This window comes from Brassica napus, chromosome C5 (genome assembly GCF_020379485.1).
Source record: "Brassica napus cultivar Da-Ae chromosome C5, Da-Ae, whole genome shotgun sequence".
In the NCBI taxonomy this organism is placed as follows: Eukaryota; Viridiplantae; Streptophyta; class Magnoliopsida; order Brassicales; family Brassicaceae; genus Brassica; species Brassica napus.
In genome coordinates this window covers 8576680-8585872 of record NC_063448.1, presented here as the reverse complement: position 1 = coordinate 8585872, position 9193 = coordinate 8576680, and the positions used below count along the sequence as shown (strand labels likewise).

General features: G+C 39.0%; 2 protein-coding genes across 2 annotated transcripts; one reads left to right on the top strand and one right to left on the bottom strand.

Moving 5' to 3' along the window:
• The first annotated feature begins 275 nt into the window (after window positions 1-275).
• On the top strand, window positions 276-912 carry LOC106449782 (auxin-responsive protein SAUR41). Its single transcript, XM_013891479.3, has one exon. The coding sequence runs from the start codon at window positions 331-333 to the stop codon at window positions 766-768; it is 438 nt and encodes a 145-aa protein (XP_013746933.2). The 5' UTR covers window positions 276-330; the 3' UTR covers window positions 769-912.
• A 2740-nt stretch (window positions 913-3652) lies between these two features.
• Window positions 3653-8093, bottom strand: LOC106446425 (flowering time control protein FPA). The gene is made up of 4 exons (XM_013888149.3): window positions 7839-8093; window positions 7497-7766; window positions 4842-6034; window positions 3653-4756 (listed from the first exon to the last, which is right to left on the bottom strand). The coding sequence occupies exons 1-4, from the start codon at window positions 7839-7841 to the stop codon at window positions 3856-3858; spliced, it is 2367 nt and encodes a 788-aa protein (XP_013743603.2). The 5' UTR covers window positions 7842-8093; the 3' UTR covers window positions 3653-3855.
• Window positions 8094-9193: the final 1100 nt, after the last annotated feature.

The following is a 9193-nucleotide window of genomic DNA, read 5'->3' as shown; positions in this document are numbered from 1 at the left end:
ACCCTAAGTCTGTGACTTTTGATAAAATATTAAATGCTATTTTTGTGACTTTTGAACTTGAGTGCTAGCTTGGGAACAAAAACTTGATTTAGTGCTATTTTTGTCTTTTTCTCGTAAAGAATTCAGTATTTTAAATTTATTTTTCTGAAAGTTAAATTTACTTGGATGTACCTAGCAAGTACCGCCTATGTACTCTCTCCCTTATGCGCTCGTCATAGTCTTTCCATGTGTTCTGTCTCTATATAATCCCTCTCTTCTCACACACTCTCTCTCTAGCTTCGAATTTTAACTCACTTCAACCCCCCCCCCCCCCCGGGAGAAAGAAGAAAAATGAAGCATCTGATTCGCCGCCTCTCTCGCGTCGCCGACTCATCCACCGAGTTCTCCCTCCGCAGATCCACCTTCTCCTTCCGCACCCGCCGCGGCCATCACCGTCTCCACGCGCAGCCGCCGTGGTCGATTTGTCAGGCGAGACGAGTCAACACCGTCCCCGCCGGCCACGTACCCGTCTACGTCGGCGAAGAGATGGAGAGGTTTGTCGTGAGCGCGGAGCTCCTGAACCATCCAGTCTTCGTCGGACTGCTCAACAGATCCGCTCAGGAGTACGGTTACGCTCAGAAGGGAGTCCTCCACATCCCCTGCCACGTCATCGTGTTCGAGCGCGTGGTGGAAACGCTCCGGTTAGGATTCAACGAATCCGGCGAGGTGCAGGAGCTCGTGGCATCGTTGCTCTCCGGAGATGAGGTGATACCTGGAACTACAGAGTAGCTCTGAAAGCATCCAAACTGCTGATGATGTTTTCTCAGCTTTAAAAAAAAAAAAACAATTACATCTTCATTTCCACGGTTTTGTAAATATAATTCAAGTTTTTATCTGTCTTTAGTTGTGATCGAAAAGCATAACTTTCGTTTAGACCAAACCAACTCGAGACTGAATCTGCAGAAACTGAATATAGATCTCCGACCACTCTGTAACTGAAACGCCTCTTGTGTTTTTTTTTTCTTCTGGCCGCCAATAAATTAAAAAGAGAAAACAAAAGAAACGTGTGCCCCATACGTTTTATGTACCGTTTGGTTTAACAATCAAATTAACTCAATTTCGAAATTGCACGTTTCGGGTTACATATTTAATAAGAAACGTACGAGATAGTAAGGTAATGGTGGGATTCGACCGCAAAGTTTGAATCTAAAATCTTGAATTCAACCATGTATCACACATTGAGTAAGAATCAGATAATTCAACTATAAGGTCTTGTCTAGTGAGTAAAGTTGTAACTCTTTTTATTTATTTATCAGAATCTGCTGATAAAAGTTATCGAAAGATTATATTCTGCATCCACCGAGAAAAGGAATGAAGATATTCCGAGAACCGTTGACGACGGACAGAGGACGCAATGGCAAATTGTGGACAAGTGTCGGGTCAGATTCGTCATTTTGTAATAGTATGCATATGTGTGCACCGTACGGTTCCCTTCAGATAAAGTACAGAGAGCTACAACTAAACGTCCAAGTTGCAGTTGAAATAAACAATAACTACGGAAAGATCTAAGAAAATAATTTTATACTACCACTATTTTTATAGTATGTATATATAGTTGAAGGCCGGCGTACATTATTTTTTGGCGCAAACTTTTCATTGTTATTACGTTTAATCAGTAGTATTTTAAGAGTTTTAATGTTTTTGTAAGAGAAAAAATATTGATATCATGAACTCATTTTAGCTTTGTTATAGGACTGCAAATGTGTTACCAAAAGAAAAAAATGTAAATGCTATCGATTAGATTCACATAATTAAATTTTAGATAAAATTTGTCTGGTTGTACATAGACAGCCAGTAAAGATAACATGATTTATTGATTTTAAGTTGCATCTAATTAACAACAAGGAGACATAATGTATTTTGTTTTTAGGCCGGTCATACCGTCAAAGTATAAATTCATTTTATAGGTTTGTTTCCCCTTCTTTTTTATGTAACCAAACTCTTTGGTTATTTGACACCGAAAGTTCTTAATTAATAATGTAATGACACATTTGAGTGGATAATCCACTAGTAACATCAAAAAGTATTTTTGTACCATATATATTGATAAATTACTGTCAACAGAAAGCCAAGAGAATTTTTCAGTTGTTCAGTATTATTGTATTAAATTGTAAAATTTAATAAATAGGCAAAAATAATATTGCGACCGCAGCGTACATTTTAAATTGTATATGCAGGTGGTCCATTCCAAGACACTCGACAAACAAAGAATAGCAACATGTGTTTGCTTATAACAATAAAAATGAATATGTATTTTTGAGGCTTTACGTAGTTCTTAACGTTAAAATGGTTGCTATTGAAATTTATATTCATTATTATTAGATTCAGTTTTGTTAGGAGCTTCCAACTTAAAACCAATTGACAATTTGTGGATTGATCCTAAACCTTTATATATTACTTAATGTCCGTTAGAATTTTCGATGTGGGATATATATCCCTAATACTCCTCCTCGAGATGATGGTTTTTATCGGCCAAAAATCTCGGAACATTAGGACATTTATACTCGGTCGAGCGAGTTTAACACGACTTTTATATCCGGCCGAAAAGGTTAATCACGACATTTATACCCTGTCGGAAGGGTTAATATTAATTAGGAGTTTAGGGTATTTAGGATATGGGTTCTGATACCATGTTAGAGATATTTAGGGATATGTTTGTCGTGCGGGGGAGTATTAGAGATATGTTGGGCCGGAAGATATGTATCTTACGGACCTAGATTGTGAAGCTCGTGAAACCCACGAAGACCCTCAAGACTAAAATGAAAGATTCGAAGAACAAGTTAATTTCAATATATTCTTAACATATTTACATTAAGTGTTCGAGAAAGTTAGCATTGTCTAGTATTAACATTATGTTAATGTTATCACTATATATATACATATATATATATATGTATCTTGTATTCTTTTATCAAACACAACACAATAATATATCGTTCTATCGTTCTATTCTAATTTACGATTATGAAAAATATAACTTAGAATGTCGTAGAATGAAAATAAAATTCTTCTTGCTTTGAATAGTAAAACTCGAATCAGAGCTCGTAATCGTATAACACCACTATAGCTGTATAAAAATAAATTAGTGTTAGAACCAGAATTATATCTCAATTATAAACAGCATCGATCAGAATTGTACGGTGTGGGACTTTTATATTTTTGGGGTATTGTACGGTGTGGGGACTATTTGCCGGAATATCGAGATCTACAATTATGATTTTTATTAATAAATCAACAAAATTCAGTGACCTGCCAACCAACAACTGGCTAGAAGGTTGATATGGCAAATCTATGGCACATGTGTTGCTTCATTTCGTACGATGTTGAGGGAACTTAAGTACGAGCTAACGAGTTAGCATAAAGTATAAATAATAAATCACAGCTGGCATTCTTATGATTGGGCTTGGGTCGTTTATGTAGATAATGCTAAAGATTAGATGTGTCATAAACGTTTTATTAACAAAATGAGCTGAATCGTGGCCGTGGGAGTCTGTTTGTGTTAAAAATCTGTGAACAAGTCTCAGAATTGAATCTGATGACATGTTTTAACTGTTAAGCAATAAGCTAGAAGATCAATCACAACCATCTGCTTGTTAGCTAATGGCACAACAACTGAGAAACATGATTTATTACTGCAAAACGTGTTGCGTTTCTTCTTGCAAAAGGTAAACCGAGGCACGATGAGGCTACTTATACAATCATTCGAATCTGGAAAAGATTTGCTTATATATATTACCGAGTAACCGACTATGATCTGCTAATCTCGATGACATTAATTTTGAGACGCCTTTTCTTCTTCAAGTAAAAGATTTCATACTAGTTTTTCGATTGTTGAATCTGCTGGAGAAGCGCTGCTGCTAGCTGCAACGTTGCTTGGAGACGCTTCTGTGGATCAGCCTCGTTTTCTTCCTCTTCTTGGGCGTTGCTGCTACCTTGTAGCTGTACATTTTGATACCCTGGAGGTGCGCTTGGTGTCTGCTCGTGTTGCAAAGGGTGGAAACTTGATCGAGCGTCTGCTGCATATCTCTCTGGCTGATTTGATGTGTTGTCTACTTGGTATTGCTGTCTGGAAACAGATGAAGCTAAGTGTGTAAGCTGTTCAGGCTGAAACCCTGATGGAATCACTGTTTCACGAAACCGACTTGGATCAGCATTTTGCTGAGCAACAAACCCGCTACGCTCTTGAAGATCTATCAAAGGAGGTTGCATCAGTGAGGTTCTGGTGTTGGTAACTGACACATCACGAGGTGGCCAAACCCTTCCAGGGTACTGATCGTGCCTGCTCTCGATGTATGGATCTATAGGTGAACGTTGAACAGATTGATTACGTGGGTTTCCAACATCAGGAAAAGCTCCACTATCCTCTGGATATGATGTTTCACCATATCTCCTCTCACTTTGCTGTTGAACAGGCCCATATCCGGAACCTTCGTATTCTGACCGTAGAATAACCCCAGAGATGCTTAGTTTCCCAGGAACTTTAAGTACTTTCTCGGAGAAATCAGAAGGAGGCACAAGGAACAACGTCGTTGTGTCATCCAATTTAGAAACAGCTGCCCGCTGCTTCTCCTCCAGATAATGCATAAACTCGTTATAGAACACAATATCAGCATCGCTTCCAGGAACGAAGAAAACCACCCACGCTTGAGATGACTGGTAGTAATGATTGGCCAGCATGTCCAAACCAGTTCTTGCCGTGCAATCTAGAAACTCGGGCCTGTATTTACAAACCACAAACCGAATCAAATCAACAAACTTCATCACAAGAAGTGCAGAAAATAAAGATTTAGAAAACAACTTACAGCATCATATCCATCACTTTGCCCACAGGAAAGCATTTAGCACGACAAATAGGATTGCCTCCCTTTGCAACAGTCCCTTCCCAGTTCCAATCCTTAAGTGATGGCCGAGACTCTTCAAGTGTATGCCGTCTCCCTTCAGGCAGAGAAAATTCTCCCACCAACTCGTCATGTGGTTCACGAAAGCTACTCTTCTCCCCGTTCCTTATAGCCAGATTCAACGGATTCTCAATTGTTTGCTTGTATCTTACTTGTCCAGCCTCATAGTTACGCTCAAAGGCTTTATTGGGAGAAAAATCAGCAGATCCCCTTGAAAAAGAGCGTCTTTCTTGCCCTACACCAGAAACCAGATGCCCTGGGAGCTGCCTCTCTGCCTGAAAGGATCTTGTCTTCACTCTCTTGGTGTCCTGGTAGTAGTAGTCTTCTTCGGATAAACCCCGTGGCTCTTCATACACTGAACTCCTTGGAGGAAACCTGTGAGGATCATCACGGAATGTGGAACCCATTTCCCTATGATATTCATGCATATCCTGAGGCAACTTGTGTGGAGACCTCGACCTTCTATAAGGAGGCCCTCCTCCATCATATTCATTCCTTGAGGCTCTTTTCCTGTTAAACATGTAATCTTCAGACTCTTCCAAATCCCTGTAATGTGGATCTCTGACATTGGAAGTTCTGCTGATGCTTCCATAGTTTCTATCCTGATGAAAGTAACCTTCTGAAGATCCCAGTCGATCAACAGATCTGTAAGGCGGAGAGAATGATCGACCAGACGGACCCCTTCCACTGCTAGATGAGGAAGGCTCACTCTTTGCGAAAGAGATATGCACTCGAGGATTGTCAAATAATTTACCCTGAAGAGTTTGTTTTGCCTTGCAAGCTGCCATTTGATTCCGGAATTGAACAAATGCATAACTACGACCAGGGAATATCGTGACCTTCGTTATATCTCCGAATGGAGAGAAGGCCTTCATCAAGAGCTCTTCATCTACTTTCAACGAAGCTGGGAATCCTATGTATAGTATCTCACTGGGTTCTGCATCTCTATCACTCATTTTGTTTGATTTGCTATATGTGTCTGGGCTCTCGTAACGCATTCTGGAGTCCTTTTGGAAAAAAGGTGACCCTCTTGCTCCAGACCGCTGCTCATCATGACGAAATGTATTTTCTGTGCGTGGTCCAGTTGAGGACTTTTCCTGCGATAAACAGTATCACGAAGTTATAACTATTAGCCAATGCCCTACTTCACTGCATGATCAAGAACAAAAAGGTTCTTAAGTTACTGTGCATTACTATCTATGATATACACTAGATAACAAGTTGTAATCAAGTTCAGGAAATTCTTGAGCATCTGGATGTCAGCTAGAACTCTTTGAATGGAAAGAGCTGCCTATGGAGATCAATATGTGAGTTTTTAAACAATATACCAGTCCTCAGCATAACATTGAAAATAGAATGGAACTCCTCAATTATTATAACATGAAGGCAATGAAATCATGCCGAGAAGCATAACCAGAAACAAACAACAAGCTTAAGATGTTTGGCCAGGTAAGTTTCTTCTATCATCTATAAGGCAATGAAAGATATGATCAGTTTTACTGGCCTGCTGCAACGCTGGAATTGGAAAATACAAAGCAAATGCTGCTTTTGATGAATTGATACAATGTCTATAATTAGGTAATCACTTCAAAAGCATGAGTCTGTTTTGGCATTGGCAAGTTGAATAGGACCATATGCAAATTATGAAACATGGTGAAGGTAAGCTTTAACATGGTGAACTTTAACAAGGCCTTGAACACATGGTGAGTTACTGGCATATCAAGTAGAAAATCTGAAGGTATGTCATCAACTGCTTGCTAAATAATAGTTTTATTGACTGTAACTATTAAGTTCATAATGATATAATCGGGTATATAGATGATCATGTCATTCATCTTCATAGCTACTGAGAGAGAACTGAAGCAATCAAATTCACATTAAGTGGACTAATGCCAAGATGATTCTATTAACTTGCTCAACTTTTGCCGACCTGGAGATGAAGGGTATGGAATCATCCGGAGTTGTTTGGTAAACACCAGCCCCAAGAGCCAGAAAGCTTCATGGAAATTTCTATATTTTCTCTGTTTTAAGATTTAATTCAACACATATCTCTCACTTGGGGTCTCTACTACCAAGTTCATATTATTTGTCAATGAAAATCTGAATGCTTGTAAACATTATGGCTGAGTGCCTGTAGTGTGAATGATAAAGGTGAATGCTTGTGAGGGTTACACTGGATGCCTTGGATGTGGAAACATCTTTTGATGATAGAGTAGAGATGGCCACGATATGGTTTTCCAACAGAAACTGATTCTAAGTTAACCACTGAACTTTCACCATTCAGTAGCTATAAAGCAGAGTGCGAGGCTTAAAAAGATGAGTGCCTGTGTGTTGCTTTGCTCATGACACAACGATTAAGTATCATCAGAGTTTAAAATACTAAGTTATTTAAACTTAGACGCAAGGATAAAGGTGAGAGTGCCTGTGGAATTCTACTAACACTTGACATCTAATTAAACACACTAACTGATAACTTTCACATACTAAGTAAGAATCTATATCCTCTCTAATCAGAATCTAAACACTAACTCAAGATTCAAAAGAGAGTACGAGACTAACCGGCTTGGCAAACTCGATCTTAAGCGGGTTGCCATTGAGCGGGAAGCCTTGGAGCGAGTCAATAGCAGCGAAAGCATCTTCGTCGTGTTTAAAATTGAGGAACGCGTAGCTCCGAGCAGGCTGAAACGCAACGCTCTCCAATTCTCCAAACCTCAAGAACCTATCGGCGAGTTCCCGTTCCGATATCCCAAGGGGAAGGTTCCCAACCCAGAGATGCCGCGACGGAGGGTTCCTTCCTCTCTCCTCCTTCCTTCCTCCGCCTCTAACTGACTGTAAACATACAAAACCACAACATCAGCACACAATCTCTCGCGGTGTGGAGAAAGAAAGGATAACACAGACCATTGCGAAATCGTTTACAGTGATCAGATCTGATGCGTATTCAGATGAGATTCAGCACCATTTTATCACTCTCGTTCTTTTACTGTGCCGAACACGATTTTCTTTCTATTCCCAGGGCTCCGCAAAATCCCCAATTCTCTCTGTCGATTGAATAAAACGTCTGCTCTTCTTTTCGAGACGGCGGCGGTTTTGGAAAAGGCACCTGTACTATCGGTTCGTTACCAAACCGGCTCACATGTTCATATAATACTATATTTCGTTACTAAATCTAACTCGATTAAATATTGCTTTTGATAATTTTTGAATGTGATAAAAAAAATTTAAAACCACATGATTCTTGCCAAAAAAAAAAAACTCTTGTTTACATTACGTAAGACGATTGAGACTAACAAGGAAATTTCTATGGATGGAAACTACCCCTCCATATGACGAAAGACAAGATCGTTCGAGGTGGCTCCGGTTGTTACGTTTATGGTAGTTATCGTTGATGATTGTAACAACTAATGTCTCCGAGAAACTTTACATGGATCGTGAGAAGAATAATATTCTAGGAAATAAGATCTTGTAGGAAGAGAAGATTGAGAGATGAGAGATGCAGATGGTGCCTTAATCTCTCACGTTTAATAAGGAGATACATATTTTTATATATATGTACACACATTTAGGTTAGGAAAAATAATGATTTGGTATTGATTTTATATAATATTAATTAAACCAAAATTGGTTAAGAGAAACCAATCATTACATATTGGATGAAAGATGTAGATTTAGGTTAAGTATACATATGTTCGGATGACTTCGGTATTACTTCGTGTTTCGGATATATACCTGATCGGGTTCGGATATCCAAACTTGTTCAATACAATACTCATTCAGTTATTTTGCTACTTCGGTTCGGATTCGGGTTTTTCGGGTCGGATTCGGATTCCGGTTTGGGTATAAGATAAAATGCCCAACCCTACTCAGAACATTAAATAACATTCATTTTGAGGAGTTTTTAAAATTATGGAGTTTTTGAGATATTTTGAGTGTTCCATTATTTAAGTAAGTTCTCTACTATTTAAGTAGGTTTTCCACATAGAAAAAACGGGCCAAGGGTGACGAGAAGCTCTTGATAGGTAGTGAACATCCATGCACAACTGTTGTGATGAGTGTCGGTTTTCTCACTTCTCCTCTTTTTTTTTTTGGTTTAGGTTGATCATATAAGCTCGTCATATGTAGTGAAATGAATATTCACAAATTTCCTGGCGCCATGCATGAATATTCATAATCCGTGACACAAGATATTCGGGATATGTTTCAGGACGAACAGGCTCCAAGCGACCTCAAGGATAAGTGGAAGAACATCAACAATA

Bases quoted from the DNA above. Each gene is read 5' to 3' on its own strand.
- LOC106449782 (XM_013891479.3), top strand. From the start codon at position 331: ATGAAGCATCTGATTCGCCGCCTCTCTCGCGTCGCCGACTCATCCACC.
- LOC106446425 (XM_013888149.3), bottom strand. The intron at 6,035-7,496 runs GTTAGTCTCGTA...TGTTTATCGCAG, and splicing joins AGATCGAGTTTGCCAAGCCG to GAAAAGTCCTCAACTGGACC. The intron at 4,757-4,841 runs GTAAGTTGTTTT...TTGTAAATACAG, and splicing joins AAAGTGATGGATATGATGCT to GCCCGAGTTTCTAGATTGCA.